General features: G+C 37.8%; 1 protein-coding gene across 1 annotated transcript in view; it reads left to right on the forward strand.

Annotated features, from left to right (window-relative positions):
* Positions 1 to 17,348, forward strand: part of THSD4 (thrombospondin type 1 domain containing 4) — a 304,440-nt gene that overhangs the window by 10,621 nt on the left and 276,471 nt on the right. The window contains exon 3 of the mRNA XM_009643970.2: positions 9,973 to 10,415. Within this exon, the coding sequence (XP_009642265.1) occupies positions 9,973 to 10,415 (443 nt within the window). The remainder of the gene's footprint in view (positions 1 to 9,972; positions 10,416 to 17,348) is intronic.

Consider the following 17,348-nt stretch of genomic DNA (forward strand, 5'->3'; position numbering starts at 1 on the left):
CTAAACTAACTTTTACTGGAGCAGCTTAGTCACCATGTATCTGCATACAGGTGTTCTGTATGTGTTCTTGCAACAAGTGTTTGCAGGTGTCACGCTTTTTTTTTTCTTGTTTATAACACAACTGCTGTCCATTATTACTGTATTTTCATACATAACAATTCTGTAAACCACTACCAACTGCAATGTTCATATTCCTCTTGCAGCTTTCCACTGGTGAGTATATTCACTTGCCTTCAGCACAGTTGCTTGACTTTTAACTCTATAAATATACATGCTGTTTCATTCATTGAAACTTTGGTAAAATAGACCCTTTCTAGCTAATAACATTGCTATTCTAATTACAGTGATCTTTAGGAAACAGGAGAGATGATTTAGTCCATGCCAAGACTTTTCCTTTAAAATTAGCCTTTTAGTGCAACAGAACATGTAGAACAGTGGCTGAAAGAATTTTCTTGCTATCTCTGCATTGTTACTAATTCCCTGTCCTTGATGTTGTAGATTAAAATGGTTAGGGAAAAAATTCTTCTTTGTTTGGGGAAAGGAGACAGGATGAGGATACATTATTTAATGCAAATATACTCTTTGAAAAATCAAGGCCAATGGTTTTGTTATTTTTAACCTGCTTTGTCATGGACCTGTTATATTATTTTTTTTTTATTATTAAAAAATACTAATGTCTCTGAGCTCGGAGCATGGGGGGCTTAAAGCTCATTCTGTGTTTCTCTGAAAAAAATGAAAGGATCTTTGTTCCAGTAAGATGCCAGAGCAGGTGAACTTACAAGGTCATAGACAAGCTTCTCACCTTCGCATGCCAGTTCTGTCCCAGGCTTTGGATCAGAGCGATGATAAAGATGAGAAGCTTTTTGGATTCACACATAAGTTACTCTGTTAGGGAATGTTGCTTTCTATTTTATGACAGCTTGTCCTCTCTGCTTCTGGAGTGATGGGTGGATGACTCACTGAGACATCTTGAGAGGTGTTATGTCAGTTACCAAATAAATAAAATCCATATTTCCACCACATGAGTCCCAAAGAATTTTTCTAAGTGTGGCAATATGCTAGAGTGGCAACCGCTTTGTCACAGCTGAAGATGATTGACCTGTAAAAGGCCTAGGATAGTACAAGCTGAGTGACTCAGGTCACAGATGATAGTCAATGATGAGGAAATAGTTTATTAAAAGAAACAAGCCTAATTTGTGATATAATGAGGGCCTGATTCTTACCATCTTTACCTTACTGTAAATCAGAAGCAATCCTACTGTAGAAAAGGAGTGATTATATAGAACTGGTAGAAGTGAGGTCAGGAGTGAGCCATCTCTTTACTTGAAAGTACTTAATGGTCTCACAGAAAAATGGAAAGAAACCTCTGTTTTAAGACACTAGGCTCACAGAGCACAATGGAGGTGGTCTCGGTGTGAAAAAAATTAGCCAAACTTGGAAGAAGCTTCAAGCTCTGTTGGCACAAAAACTGTTCTGAACTTTTTTCAGAGCTGTTTACTTTCTAGACTATTTAAATAATGTTAAAGTTTCTTCAGATGTGGTCAAAGTTGGTTGAAGGGGCAGTTAAGCTTTCCAGGCATTGTAACTCCCTTCAGTGATTTGTGAATACAAAGGTCTTCTATTTCCAGGCTTTTTAGCTCTTTAATCTTCACAGGCGCAGATGTTCAGACAGCGGTTTTATACAAAGAACGGAAACCCAAATCATTTAAGCTGGTAATATTTACACTTACCACGTACTGTAAAATTCATATGGTTTACTACATCTCTGATTAAAGGCTTCCAAAATGCACTGAAGGATTAAAATAGCTGAGCATACTAACCAGGCCGACATGTACACATTGTGTCACGATGTTTTCTTTGGCCTCTGCTCCATTTTTCTTCTAGCCTTGAGAGATCTGAGAAGTTGTTATCTGCAAGTTTTAGGGGTTTTTTTGGTAGGATTTTTTTTTTTTTTTCCAAACCACCAGTGTTCCACATGTTTCTTGTATGAGGCATAAAAAATATGGTTGTTGCAAATGAACATCTATAAAATGGACTGTAAAGACTTTCTGCTGGGAAATTGTCGTGGCTATATAGGTATGGCCTTTATTGGAAATCAGCTGAGCTAATACTGGAAGAATATTCCTTTAAGATGCTTAGACTGGTGAAAGAATTAAACCAGTTCCATAGATGTGTTTACAACACTGGCAAGGAAATACGATAATGTTATACTTGAACAGGTTCTAAAACTAAACTATAATTTCCTCAGCCCATTCAAAATTTGGCACGCTCCGCTCTGAACTGCAGTTCGGTTCTAGTTTCTGTGAGTTTGCCTGCTTTTGTTTTTTCACTCTTAAAATTTAAACAGGGCAAAGACTAGCTCTTCCTTTGTGGGATGGATCATTGATCAATTATATAGTAAGATGGTGTATGTTCATGAAGAAGACTGTGTTCATCTCATCCCAGATATGACATACACATTTTTAATAATAACAATGTATTATTATATACTACTATACTGGCTTTTTGAATCCTCTGTCAGCCTGAGCCTGGCTGTGATAAAAGCTGCATGCACATCTTTTGTGACAGGTTGTGCCCAAGCAAAACCTTCAATCAGCCAGAACTATAAAATAAAGGAGGTGCGACCCTCGGGTAATGGAATAAATAAGAAGTCATGTTTTCCAAGTGCCTTGACACTCCTTTAATAATGATGGTGACAGTTTGGTGTCATAGCATGCATTACCATATGCGGCATAAATGAGAGGAAGGATCGTGGAAGGGACAGTGAAAAAATGCCTAAAGCCTGAAGGGTGTTGAGGAATATTAACAGGATTAGGGCTCTTTGCTCTGGGAAACACAGGACAAATATGATAGTAGTAGTTTAAAATAAAAAATGGCATGCTGGCTTCTTTTAATTCCACTTTGCATCCAGCACATGAACACAAGTTTATTGAGTGAATACCATTGGTAGCATTTTTCTGAGCAGGTGATAAAATGTTCTTTTGGATACAATTTCTTTGCCTTTGGGTGAAAGTAATACCGTAAAGCTTTGCAAAACATACATTCATGCCTGTAACATCCCTTTCAGATGTATAATTAGGAATATGATGTTGCTAATTTGTTCACAAATCCATTATAATTCAGGGCATTTAACCATGAAAAATAATTACTGGATAACATGTTAGAAATTAAATCTATGAAATACAACATTATGTTGTTGAAATGGGAGAAAAACAGAGAAATACCTGATTTGGTTTAGATATCTCCAAGTTTAAAGCTTGCCATTGTCTTGTATCCCTTTTCAGTTTTGAATTTGGACTACTATAACATGCTCAGTATCTGCAAAATACTTAGTAACATTGGCTGTGTCTATAGCAGCTTACTTAATTGTGTAGCTGGTTAAAATAGTCACCAAGCATTGTGATCATTATTACTGTGGAAGTCTGTCGTTAATTCACGTTTGGAGTACTGTATGCAGCATTGTACACCCATGTCAAACTATAGGAGTGGAAAGGTGCTGAGAATGAGGACAGTCTAAACTCTGGCCTATCTTCCTTACAAAAAGCCAGTGACCAGATAAGGATTGCTGAATTTCAGAGAGAGATCCTGGAATTGGATTGTGTTAGTGATTTCAGATCAAACGTCATGGTACGGTGAAGGAGAACACAGAATGATCATTTTTCATTTATCACAATGAAAAAAATTGGGAGAGACAGCGAAATTGTCAGGCTGCATATTTAACCAGAGGAAAAGGAAGCACTTTTTTAACATAAAATGCACAATCTTTTGGAAGCCGAGATTAGAAATGTGCTAAAAAAGGGATTAATTGCATTCATGGAGATTAAGTCCAGTAGTGGGTATGAAAAACAATTTGAATATGGTGTTTAGCTGAAGGAGGCCCTTAAACTACTGATTAGCTGGAAGCAGAGGAGCTGTGGATGTCTCTGAACATGTCCTGGTTCTTAAACTGTTCCTTAAACCTTTGCTTCTTCCACACAGTGAGAAACATAATACTGGGTTAAATGGCATCCAATTTATCCACTTTTTTCCTGCTTTTCTGAACAGTTAATTTGTATGTAAGCTATAGTTTAATAGGATGAAGTATTTAAAATCATTGTTTGTCAGATCAGTACTGCATTGTTGGCCATTGTCTTCACGCACAACTAGTTACATTTGAAATATTTGTGGCTTTCAGTTCCAGTGATATTTCCTCTTCAGGGACATTCTTGCATAGTATAGTTTCAACAACTGCAGCTGAAATCCGGAGATTTCTAAATTCCGACAAAGGTAGTGCTAGAAATTTGCATTGTATTTCAATAGCTTGTGCAATCCCAGTTTTTGCTGGAATTTTTGATTCAGGATCAGAGTAATTGCTGAATTATATGAATTCAAGATAAAACTATTTTTCTATTTAAAATGCAATCTGTGTCAGCCAACTGGTAGCATGTTTAATTCAATAAGATCTAAGGTTGCAATATAGTAAAAGTGAGGAAAGACTCAATGCTTGTCTTAAGTCTAAAGCTACAGAAATGACAACTATTGAAATAGGCAGTGATTTAATGGAGAATTAGTCTGCCTAAAAGCTGCTAAATACGTTAAAATTCTATAGAGTAACTTTCAATTTCTGAGATCCTTAAAATTTGGAAGCAAGCAACTAAAGAATATAAAGTTAGATTTTTTTTTTCAGAAAATAAAAAATAGTGGATGTAAATAAGGAAGCAAGAGACATAGTATTCTAAAGTATTCTGCTTTCAGTTTTTTTTCAATTTATTACCCATGATATACAGAGTTTTTGTAACTGTGTAACCTAAATAGTTATACTATACTACCATTGCATTGAAGATAGGTAAAAAGTGTGTGTGAAATATGTAAAATCAAACAAACTTAATTGCACTGTAGTTTCTCTACAAATAATGGTAATGTTGAATGCTAGTTACGGATTTTTAGTTCTGCACTTAGGATGAAATTCCATGGACCTAGATATTCCCTGTGCATTTATTGAGTTCTGCGTGGCATCAGTACTGAAGGTTTTGTATGCACAACCAAACACACACCTCTTTGGCATTTAAGTCCATGAGGTTGATACACAGTTCATTTGAGAGAAGATTTTGATATGTCTTTAATTGTCTGTCTGAACTTGATTAGTCAACCCAAGAAAGCAAATGTAATGTATGTTGCATGGACCTGGGAAAATGAAGGAAAATAGGGGAATTAGAATATGTTTTCTTGTCTGCCATGTGGATAAACATCTCCCTCTTTTCTGTGTTGACTTCTGCTGTCTTAAGTTTATTAGCTTGCTCTGTTTGGTGTTCAAAAACAGTGACTTAAATCACAAGTATTATCTTACAGATCTTTTACAGCAAACCAATTTATAAACAAACACAACCCAAAGAAACAGGGAGGAAAAAACCAAACCTCCAAGAAGCAGGGAGATTCTTACCATCTCTCAGAAAGATAAAAAATAAAATTGAAATTACATTGTTCCATAGACTGCCTGCCCACACACAGTGGTATTTTTGTTAAGATTTTTTGGAATTCTCTTACCTCTTTCACTGTGACTGAAACAGACTTTGGGCTGGTAGTGACGTTTTTCTCTTATATCATTTCTAAATAAATTACCCCAATACCGAGAAGTTCTGGGCTTCAAACAGGTTCTGATTAAATCTGATCATTTTTGACTGCTTAAAATAAGGGTGTTTTTTCCGGCTTTTTGTTTGTTTTCAGTTCAGCCAGGTTCATTTAAGTAAAGCAAGTACTTCCTTTCTGAAGTTTTAGTCTTACATACTTTTTACACACTGAACTCATGTATTTATTCTATATAGGAATGATGTTTTTGGAAAAAAAAAACCAACAAACTGTTTTAGAAACTCTGCCTAATTTGAAAAAAGACAACTGTCAGAATAAAACCTGAATGTTATATGCAGCTCCTGTTTACAAAAGTAGCAAACTAGCAAAATACAAGGAAACTGGGGGAAAAGAACAGAAAGGGATGCAGATTGCTGAGATGTAAATAAAGAGTCACCCTGCCGCTACTCTTCTGAAAATCTAGCCTCAATTCAGTTTGCCACTCGCTGTTAGAAAGGTGACAGATTGAAAGATATTTGGTGCATAACAATCGTTATGAAGACAATTTCTGGTTTAAAGAATCTTTGATAGCAACTTGGTAGGAATTAGTGCAGATGTAGAAACTGCAAGCACTTGCACACCTGAAAGCTTGTCTTGCTTTTCTTTATGTTGTTTACTATACAGCTGTACCTAGTGAAATGTATTATTTCCACTTACAAACCTTGTCCTGCCAAATAACTGAAAAATGTACAGGAAAGAAAGAAAGGGGTGAAATTAAGGGGAAAAATAGATTGAATTTGTAGAGCAAAATATTTGGTTGTTGATTTACTTGCAGTAGATAGAAAGCTTTTTGATGGTGCAGTTAGAGTTGAAAGAATATTACTAGGTCACCTAAAGAAGGAATCAGTCATGAGCTATGGGAAGATAGATTAGTCAGATTGGTTGATTTCTCCCTTTTGCAGGCTCTGCGATTCTATTAAAGAAATTACTTTCATGACTTAAGTTGGCAAGGAAAAGTCAGTATGCGTTTCGCTTGTTCCCCAGTGCGGGCTCAAACTCTTCCCTTTAGAAAGTGTGCTGTTTAATGGGTAATTTTTAAAGGGAGAGAAGGAGGGACCTAGGATCAGGAATCTCTGAATATGTGGTGGTTTTGAGATGTTCTGGAATACTTCAGCTGTCTCCTGCAGCTACCTGTAATTTCTTGGCTATATCCCAGGGCTGTGGTAGAACTCATTACTGCAAATCACAGGACCAAATGACGGGAAGCGACCTGTGAGTCCTGTAGTTCAGCTCCTCTGCCCTGGGGAAGGATCAGTAATACCTTACTGTTCCTGGTAGAGGTTCGGGATCCACCTCCGTGGTGCCAGGATCTCCTCAGGCAATCTGTTCCCATGCTTTGTTTGCCTTTCCACTAAGTAGTTTCTCCTACTAGCTCATTTGAATCGCCTCTGGTTAAATTGATATCCACTGTAACTTGTGTGTTGGCTATAGACATAGAGAACAATTTGCTGCAAAGAGAAAACTTTTGTATTTTTTTATGTAAACGGTTTGGAAGACTTCTTATTGCCCCCTATGTTTTCCATTCCTTAAGCTAAGCAGCTTCAGTTTATTCAGTCTTTCACAGTAGGTTTCACTGCATAGATTGTGCCATTAATCACATGTCATCTTCTCTAAAGATTTGTCTGTAAGCCCCCATCTTTCTCAAAGTAAGAAAGCAGAGACCTTAATTAAAAATAAAAGTGCATAACCTGATTTGCTAATGAAAATTCCTGTCTCAGAATTTTGTCTTCTTATAACTAAGTAGTACTGATTAATTTGTACATCAGTATAAGACAGTATATTGTTACTTCTTAGTTAGTTTTATTATTATGTTCTCACTTAATTAGCTAGATTAAACCTTCTTGTGCTATGTCTAGAACTTTTACCGTGAAGATTAAGGGGTGTGAAGTTACTTTACATTGCCTTCAGTCATCTAAAGTATAATTTTATCTGAAACGATTCTTGCTGCAATGAAGTTTGGCAGCCAGAAAATTCTCTCTGCAGCAGGTCACCACTTGTCACTATTGTATCAGTTTCTATTTCTGCATAATGAAATGTTTCTTATGTTAGTGGTGAGTTGCTTGCAGACGAATAGATCTTAGTTGTTGCCTGCATGAGTGTCTTTAGCTTTTAAAAAAATGGTGTACTGAACCATCATAGAAATTATTAAGAAATAGTCCAGACAAATGAAACCTGACTTGTCTGGTAACAAAGGACTATTAGTTTTATAATAAGTAAATTTTACTGCAAACCAGAGTCAGACCAGAAAAGTGTCTCTCTGTGTAGCCGTTACCATTTTATATCTGTGGTAGAGCTAGGTTAATGTGTAGTGTAAGTATGAACAGTGAATATTCACTGGAAAAAACACGGACTGAAGAATAGCTTGTTTAGTTGGTCAAGTTGTGAGCCAGTGGTGTTCTGTTACTGGATATGAAAGCAAATGTAACAGCCAGAAACCAAAACCCTGTTGCATGTTATTCATAATTTTGACATAATGCAGTATTAGGTTGTACAGGCTATTGGATTTAAAAGGCTGATGCCAAATGGGGTACCCACAGAAAATATACATATTAAATACAGAGACATCTGCTCTTGTTTTCAAATAACATTGGAGAAATGGGTAACATATCACACTAATGCAGATGCTTTTTATTATTCACAAGTTATAATTAAATGCAGTTTTTTCTGTGGTTGGTGATGAAAGTGTGAGAGCAACCTCAGAGGGCGGAAACGTTTCAGATTATGTAGACCGCAACTGGCTGTTAGACAGCAGCACCACAAACCCTGTGCTGGCTTGGCTTTGCATATTGTAGTGGTATATTCAACCCATGTTTGCAAACCACATTCCACCAAAGCCTGCCATGTTGATAGCTAGCTGATCAGTAATGTATGCTTGCTGGCATGAGTGGTTTGCAGTTCAGTTAGTGACTGCGCATGTTATCTGTGACTCGAGGCAAAGTATGTAGATGTTAATCTTTTGCTATTATACAATAATGTTTGAGGCAAAATTATTAATGGAAGTTACATGCTTAGGAGGTCATCCTTTGAAGGAGGGTGAAGTGACATACAGACTGACAAGCTGTCTTTCCAAAGCTCATTTTGAGGTAGCTACACACTTGAATAGGGCTGGAGAGGTATGGCATTTGTTTGTGGACAGTGCTGCCTTTGTGTCCTAATTGAATCGATATACCTGTGTGCTTGTTGATACAACGGTTATTCAGAATAGAAAGAAACTATTAAAAGATGCTAATTTAAAAGAATATTCTGCATATTAATAGTTGTGAGAACCAGACATTGGAAGCCTGCTTTGAAAACTTGTGATTCAGCCAGTTGGACAAGGGAAGTAAGAGAAAAACTATGTTTAGTGAAAATGGATGTAGTTTCTGTACAACAAAGTTGAGCGCACTGCCCAGCATGAAACACTGAGAACTCCTGACTGTATCTAGCTCCAGGAATGAGTAAATCTTGGGGCACAAGGGAGATGGGGATGGGTGGTGGTAACTTCTAGGCTATCCTGATACCATGCCAACAACAAGGTCAGGATATTTAAATATTTGGCCACAGCTTGAGGGGTTAACTTTCCTTACAGTAACAGTCCCTGCCCTTCCTAATACTTCCTAGCTTCCTCCAAGAGAAATCCCCCTCTCTTTGGGGTTCTTTGTTTTACTTTCCCTGTGCTGCTGAATGGTGAGTGTGGGCCAAGTGGCACTGAACACCCGAGACCAACAATTTGTGTCCTGTCTTTTATTGAATTTGATGGGGATTTCTGTGAATGTAGGATGAGGTGGGCCATCTTGAATAGCTCTTTTCCGTGAAACATTAATATGGGGGTGGGGGAAAAGTGGTAATATAAGAGTTAACTATTGCAGTATTTTTGGCTGGTTGGAAATCAGCCTGTCCTCTTACGTTACTGGTTTCCTAAAAAGTTCCGCATTAGATGGGAGTTCCTGAAATATTATTGCAACTGCTACCACTCTCCATTGTTGAGGCATCAGAGTGGAAGAGAGCAGTCAGTGTCTGTTGACCCAAGTTCGTCACCAAAAATGACCTTATTTCCTGCCTTTGCTAATATTATAAAAGTTTTCAAATGCCAATTTCCAGGCTTTGCATTACACAATGTTTTCCATTGCTGAGAACTAAAGAAAATCTATTCTTATCCAGGTAGTCAAAAAATTACTTTTGGTCTGAATGGTTGATGGCTGTAGGAGACCTTCTCCTATATTGGCAGAAAAGGAGGCCATTTGACAGGGAACGAACAAGATGAGTTACTTCCATATGCCATTCAATTTCACTTGTGACTGTAGCATGAATAACTTAAAAAGGATATTAGTGCTCGCCTTGTATTACAGTGTGAATTATTGCTCCTAAGCCACTCTATTGTTTCTACAGGTTCCCCAGAGGATAGAAGAGCAAAGAGATGCATCTGAGGATAGCAGTACAGGAATCCCAGGCATGTGGGGAAGTTGGGGCCCCTGGTCTGCCTGCTCTCGGAGCTGCAGTGGCGGTGTGATGGAGCAAACGCGGCCCTGCCTCCCAGCCTATTACCGTGAAAGGGGCTACCGAAGGCCAGGGCGGCAGTACCCGGCCTCAGAGAGAACTCTTGCTCATCAGAATTCCCGCCACCGTGAGGACTCGCTGACTGCTTATCCTGGCCATGTCATTTCTGCCATCCGTACATCTGTGCCACTTCACAGGAATGAAGAGCAGGTTTGGGCAGGCCTTTGGGCCTCTGCTTCTTCCGGAGGCCATAATAACAGCCATCTGAGCAGAGGAGCACTGAGAGGCAGCAGGCATTCTCAGTCCCAGAGGCAGACCGCCAAGCCAGAAAAGAGGTATGTGTCCACGCACACATTTTATTCTTACTATGAATGATGTATCTTAAGAACGACATGTCAGATTAGAGTTGATATTTTTTAATGCATATGGAAAAGTTATTAAAGACTGACTTTTACAATATTTACCATCTTCTGTGGAAGGCTATCCTCCTTGTTAACTACTTAAATGATAATACCCAAGGACAGATATAATTATTCTACAATTGTACTAGGCAGATTATCTTATTTCCCCTGAAGATTTGTTTTATGATTTATTGAGATATTTTTCCTTTCTGCTACATTCTCTTTTGACATTTCCATCTTCACCGTAATAATAAAAATCAGAACAAGTAACAGTTCTATAATTGGATCCTTAACTTCAACAGCCATTCTGATTTTGATGGGTTGAAAAAAAGATACGTCAAACTTTTTCATAAAGAATGGGCAACTGTCCATTCACTTTTTTCCTAGTCAAAACTCTAGGTTTGTTTTGTATTTTTCAGAGAGTTTCTATTTATGGGCTTTTTGTTTTCTCTTTTCCCTTTTTTTGTTTTCTACCACCTCTTTTAGCAAATTTCCTGCTTGATGACACTAAAAGATGCGGTTTACATAGATAAAATTTACAATACATAGAATATTTTAAACACCGTATCTGTTTATATCCATTTCATTATATCAATTTCATAATATTAGCTGTTCCATCTTTCAGGCTGGGTGGAACTGTGCTGTTACAATTAGTTCCAATTAATTCTCCAATTTCTGGAGAAACACTTTTTTCTCTTCTTAGATACCAATCTATCAGATTTTTTTATATGTGTATGAAAGGAAAATAGATGTGTTTCCAGTTTGGAACCTGAGGAGAATAGGCATGGAGATCCCCTAGGAGGGAGTGCTCCTGAAACGTCTGTATTCCATCTGTCTTTCCACAGAATATGTATTCCAGCAGTTCTCAGGTTCTTTCCCTCTCAGTACCTCTTCTGGGAGATGCATGGAGAGATTTTTTTGGGGGTAGTTAACAAAAAACCCAAAACAAAACAAACAAAAAAAGAGCCCAAACCCCACCAAAACCCCTCCTTCGTATCATCTGCTTCTTTAAGATTCTTAGGTGAAGCAGTCAACTGTAACTCCCTTTTTAAAGACATCTTGCTGACCCAAACAAAAAAAAGAATGTTACCTTGAGGCAATATTCCAGCCTGACTGGAATAAGACAGTAGGACTCTGTTGCTGGTGATAAAGACATCTCCAGCCCCTGCAAGAAACTCTCTCCATCTGAAAGAATATTTGAAAATAGAAATTAACCTGTTAGCCTCCTGTTTGTCTTAGTGAAGTGTAAGTTTCAAAAAGCAGGACCAGCTGTTCAGATGTTGATCTTCCTAGGTGTTGGCCATTTCCTTTAGTCACTGCTTTGTCTTTCTTTCAAACCCATGCAAATGGCTAGCCTAGATCTACTGAGTATAACTTCAATATGGCACTGATGATCTTATAAAAATAAAGAGAATGCCAGAGGCAGGCTTTTAGTAGCAGTGTTAATGTGTCTGCATTGAGACAAAAGTAATATTTTCTTTTTTTCTGTTTTCCTACTTAATCATTTACTGTAACGCACTTGTGTTCTCAGCTGCACAGTGTTAACAGATACAGGTTGTAGTACATAGCTGGGTTATTACTAATATTGGAAGCCTGGCCTTGAACCGTCAGCACAAAGTCATTCAAAGCCTGTTTGCTCCAGCCCGTGGCACTCTCGGTCTCCCAGGGAATCCCAGCTGGCCTGGCCTCTGCAGCAGACTTGCTGCCAGGATGCTGGCACAGCTGGGCTTCCATCCCCGCAGGCTATCCCTTGCGGCAGTGGTGGCCTCTGCAGGCCAGGAGAGACTGGAACAGTTTGAAACAATCACTGCAGCTATGGCTGGAACATGAGAGGACAGTGAGTGGAAAATAATATTAACTGTGTGCACAAGTGAAGCTATGTTATTTCCTAATAAATGCCTTGCCATACGAAATGTTCAAATGATCGTAATGTCCATTGTGCCTCCACTTTCCTGTATGATGTTGCATTTGAAAATTCTTGTGCTTTCCTAAGCACAGTGCAAGCTTCTGTACCACAGTTGATTTTCCACCCACACACACACTGCCCCTTGGCAAAAGACTCTGGATTCAAGGTCAATGTTTTAATCTTATTTGCGTAATAAGTTATTTCCATCTTGTGTTAGGAGGGTCCCTGGTGGCTTTAAGGTCTGTTGTATTGCATAACTTTCAGATTCTTTGGTGGTGACTGTAAAAACAGAATGAGAACAAAAAATGTTATTTGAGAATGAAATTATTAGAATGACAAACCTAATAGTTTTCCTTAATTTACAAAATCCAGAGTACAAACCTTCTTTTCAGAGGACATTACTGGTCCTATCAGATATATAGAAAATGGATTTCAAAATGTAAGTTACTCTAGCTGTGGTTTTTATACTGTAGAACAGTGTTCAGTGTTCACTAAATGGGTGATATTGGAAATTGATGTCAGGCTGTTAAAAAAACCCCATCATCATCTGTGTTTTCACAATGTGTACAGTCAGTGGAAACTTGTTGGGGCATTCCTATTTACTGTACTGGACTTCATATAAAAGCTGTCATTTTAGCAGACTTCCACAAAACAATAAAAGAAGAATGGACATTTGTGACTGAGATAAGCACACATTTGATAGCATGGTAAGATGCAATTGGATGGCTTCCAAGGCAAATAAGTTTTGACAGCAATAGCAGTCCTTCAAAGCAGCTAAATATGTTTTATCATTTAACAAGTGGAAAAATTCTCTGCCTGCTTCTAGGTAGCTGACAAAGCACAGTTTCTTTAGCAAAATTCAAAATATAATTAATATATCATAATTTTTGACATTCCTTGTCTGTGAAGGACATATTTTCAGCTTTTGAAAGTTGGTTCACATGTGACTCAAGCTTTAGAGACTAGGGCTGCACGTGAAGCTTGGATTGAGAGAGGTACCTTGATTGAGATTTGAGGTACCTGCAATTAGAAGGTAATTTAAAAAGTTTAAGTGTTCCCCTTTTTATCGTAGTGCTGTGAGTAGAGTTCTTGCATAATTGAAATGCATTAGGAAATTGTAGTCAGTCACTGGAATGAGGATGGAAACAGAAAAAGCAAGCTGATGGTTCTCTGGGTTGTCCACTGGCAAAGGAAGGGAGCTCTTCTCAGCTTCGAAGAGTTGAGTTCCTGTCAGCACAGCCTTGTTTTTTAATTTCACCTAGATAAAGTGTGTGGAGCGTGCCATACAATGAGAACAAACAGGAATGGGGAGATAGTGAAAAAATACCAAAGCATTTAGACATCTTTCTAGAGAGGCACATATGGAAAAGTAATAAGGGGCATGCAAAAGGATAACGTGCTTTAACAGAGAAAACACATCTTGAAAGGAAGTATCATTCATGGACTAGGCTTTGGTACTTCTCAAATGTTGCTTTTCTGAGTCTCTGTTTTGGTGACAGAGAAGACAAAACCGTGCTGAGTGTTAGGATGCTTACAACTGCCACCTTCACTTTTTCTACAAGTGGACTTTCATGGCGGAGCGGCAAAACTTCTGTGTCCACTTCTGTAAGCATGATGTGTACTTTGTGTGTGGTTCGTAGGAGCAGAAAGAAGAAATTACATTTGTCTCCAGAATAATGGAATAAGTAAAGCAGGCTTGCGTAAACAGTGCAAGTTTAAAGAAATATGCTAATTAGGAAAGGGCTTCCCTAAAGCTCTTTTTGTATTTGGAAGAGGAATGAGAGGAAATAATCCAAAAATCATCAACTTCTCTCACGGCTGTAGCTCTGTGGTCTTTATTCTGCTGCCAGCAGCTGACGTGCAAGTCTGCTGTGCTGCTTTGTACCCTGTATAGGGTCAGTTTGCATTTCTAGGTCTGTGAGCAATGGAAAAGAAGAGTGTATCATTTAATGTCAAAACAGAATTTCCTTTCTGAAAGTATTTCTTTTGCCCTCTCTCACAGATGCTTTGACCAGGCAATGTAGGTCACTTAGTTGGCAGGTCTACAATTAACCTTTAAAGGGACAATTAAGTTGTTGTTTCCTTAACCAATTTAAGCATCATTAGCTGTGTGTCCCGACGTAAGTTTTTTGACCTGTTCTAGTCAGTTCCAGTTCGCAGAGGAGGACAAATGTGTGATTGCTGGACCTTCAGGTTCAGGAAGGTATTATTTTCTGAAGTTCTGAAAATGTGATGCATTTTACCCCAAGCCCGGTATGGTTATAAAAGTTTGTTGGGGGTTGGTGTGTGTGCAGGAGGCAGACAGAGGAAGAAGGATTTGATCCTTTTCTGAGGATAAGTTTTCCAGAAAAATCTAGGAGCAGCAGTTGTAATCAAAGAACTCATTTTGGTATACATTGGGGATTTAAAGCCATATGAGAAAGATGTTTATTTTCCTTCTGAATAAAATTCCGAACAGGTTCTAACAGCAATAAAGATCACGTGAGGTATTTCCTGGCAAAATTAATAGCTAGCTGGGGTGGTTGTGGCCTCAGGTTGACTTTGTGCTGTCTCACCTCTCATCTGGTTATTAATCCCCCTGATATGCTCTAGGTCTCCCTTATTATTACCTAATTAGCATCAATTTTTATTGTGCTACTGTGAGCAGGCTTTGAATCCTATTACCAAAAATAAAAACCTAACCTGATACTATAATTGCAAGCCACCCGAGAAGCTTTCTGAATCTTGCTGCGGAACGTTTCAGCCCTTCCTGAGGTGGGTTGACTGAAGAAGGGGAGGGCAAGTGAGAACGCTGCTAGCATTCAGTCAGGTCTGAGACAGTGCATTTTACCAATGAATTACTGCCTGGCCAGTAAGGGGTAGAAACACAATGAAGCTCCCTCCACAGTTATTATGCATCTCAGCAGAGTTCTGTGGTTACTTGGGCTGAATTTCTGCTGTTTTACCTGCCAACTGCATGGTTACATTATTCAAAGTTTAAAGATGAAGCTAAGGGGAAAAACTTGTAGACTTGTAACTTAAATTTCCTGGAATCAGAGGCATTATTCAACTTATAGAAAAAGACGACTGTAGTATTTGTGTTCAAATTCTGGAATCCTATCTCGGTGTTGAAAGTGACGTAAATGAGGTTATATAGCACTTGCTGGGAGATCAGCAAAAGACGATATAGTAAATTATTGTACTGGGTATGTTGCAACAATGCTAGACGGGGGTATTAGTGTGATCTCTGAGGATGGAAGATTTCATTTAAGATAGTCCACATGTATCTCTTTTATATTAATCCAATTAAATCTGTTCCCAAGAAGCAGTTTAGTTAGTGAGCTTATTCATTAATTCTACTCTGTCAGAAAAATGTAATATATTTTTTTTTGGTCTCCTAATGTAATATAGAATCAAGAGAAGAATCACCCCTGTGGTATAATCCTTTTTCCTACAGAAGACGCACTTTTTAGGTATAGTTGGTTACTCTGTGTCTTCTAGCAGTTGAAATTTTTAGGTCAAATATGCTCGTGATAGTTTTAATACTCATACACAAATATGATACATGGGAAGTAGTGAATATCCACAAATCATGGTGTGGTTACCAAAGTTACCAGAAAAGTAAACCAAACTAGTTAGTTCCATTGTTTTAGTTACCTTGATAATGAAAATCAGTAAAATGAAGTGAATGCCTCCACCGATTTAATTGCAATGAAATGAGCTGATGAAGAGTGAATAATATGCTAAAATGTGGCAAAAGAAGTTTTTGACGATGGCTCCGCTTTCCAATGTGTGATACACTCTTAGAAGGGGTGGTTTAACTCTTGTCACCAAACGTTTGACAAAGTTACTGCTCACCGCTTTAAGGTTGTTTTCTAGGTCAGTGAGCAGATAGGCATGTATTTTCATAACAAAACAGAGTCAAAGGGCTCCCTTTTTTCATTCATGTTTAAGTGTTTTTCTCCAGATTGATTTACAGCAGGTGAAAAGTGAGTACGTGGAATGCAAAGCTGCACAGGGCTATAGTACAGTACTGAGGGGCGATACATAGTGGTCTTTGACGTGAATCTACCTGGCTGTTGAGAGCTCTCCCTTTTGAGTAAATGGAAATACATACCCCGAACCAGTAAATAATTAATTTTTGTTATAAATCATTCTTGTGAAAGGATCTGCTAAAATACTGTGAGTTATAAACTTGATGGCAGTTATGACCAGGATAAGACAGTTTATTTTGTGACTTAAACTTAAGAAAAGTGGGCCAAAAAGGTATAGTGGATAGTCTTTTTAAAGCAAACCTTGTTAACTGTGTGCCTAAGAATATATAAAACGTGAAAGAAAACTAAAAGCAGTAGGAGAGCTGGAAAGTAAATGATTCAATAGGACAGTTGTACGCCAGTTACAGTTTTGAATTATGGAAGAAGTGCCAGGGATTAAAAACTTATATCTGAAATTATTTTAAGGATACTACTTTAGAAGGAATGAAAATAATAACGTGCATTAAAAAGATATATACCCGTACCTATCTTGTTAACAGAGACTTAGGTAATTAGGACCTGTTTTTTCCATTTGAAGTTGAAGTTTTGTGTCTGTAAAGACTTCTTGGTCTCTCTTTATTTTTTTCTTAATTACATTTTAAATATTGGAGTGGTATTTCAATAACTTCATTGCTGACAGGAGTAGCTATTGTCACCTTCAGTTCTTCAGAAACAAAATCAAGGCAACTCTATATTAAATACTTGAACGGTATGTAAATGGTAGGGTCCTTTAAAAGCTGTCAATTACAGTACTGTAATGCTGCTAAATAGATATTTTGCTATTATCTAAAATATTAGGTTAAATCTTGGAATGCTTATCCACAGAAATAGATTACATGTTAGAATATATGTAATTGATTTACCTAAAGCAGATTTGGCCTATTAACTCAAGCATGTGTGTAGTCCTGTTAAAACCATGATGTGTAGTAGGACTTAAATTTAGGCTAA

Source organism: Egretta garzetta, unplaced genomic scaffold, assembly GCF_000687185.1.
Source record: "Egretta garzetta isolate BGI_Z169 unplaced genomic scaffold, ASM68718v1 scaffold287, whole genome shotgun sequence".
NCBI classification, from domain to species: domain Eukaryota; kingdom Metazoa; phylum Chordata; class Aves; order Pelecaniformes; family Ardeidae; genus Egretta; species Egretta garzetta.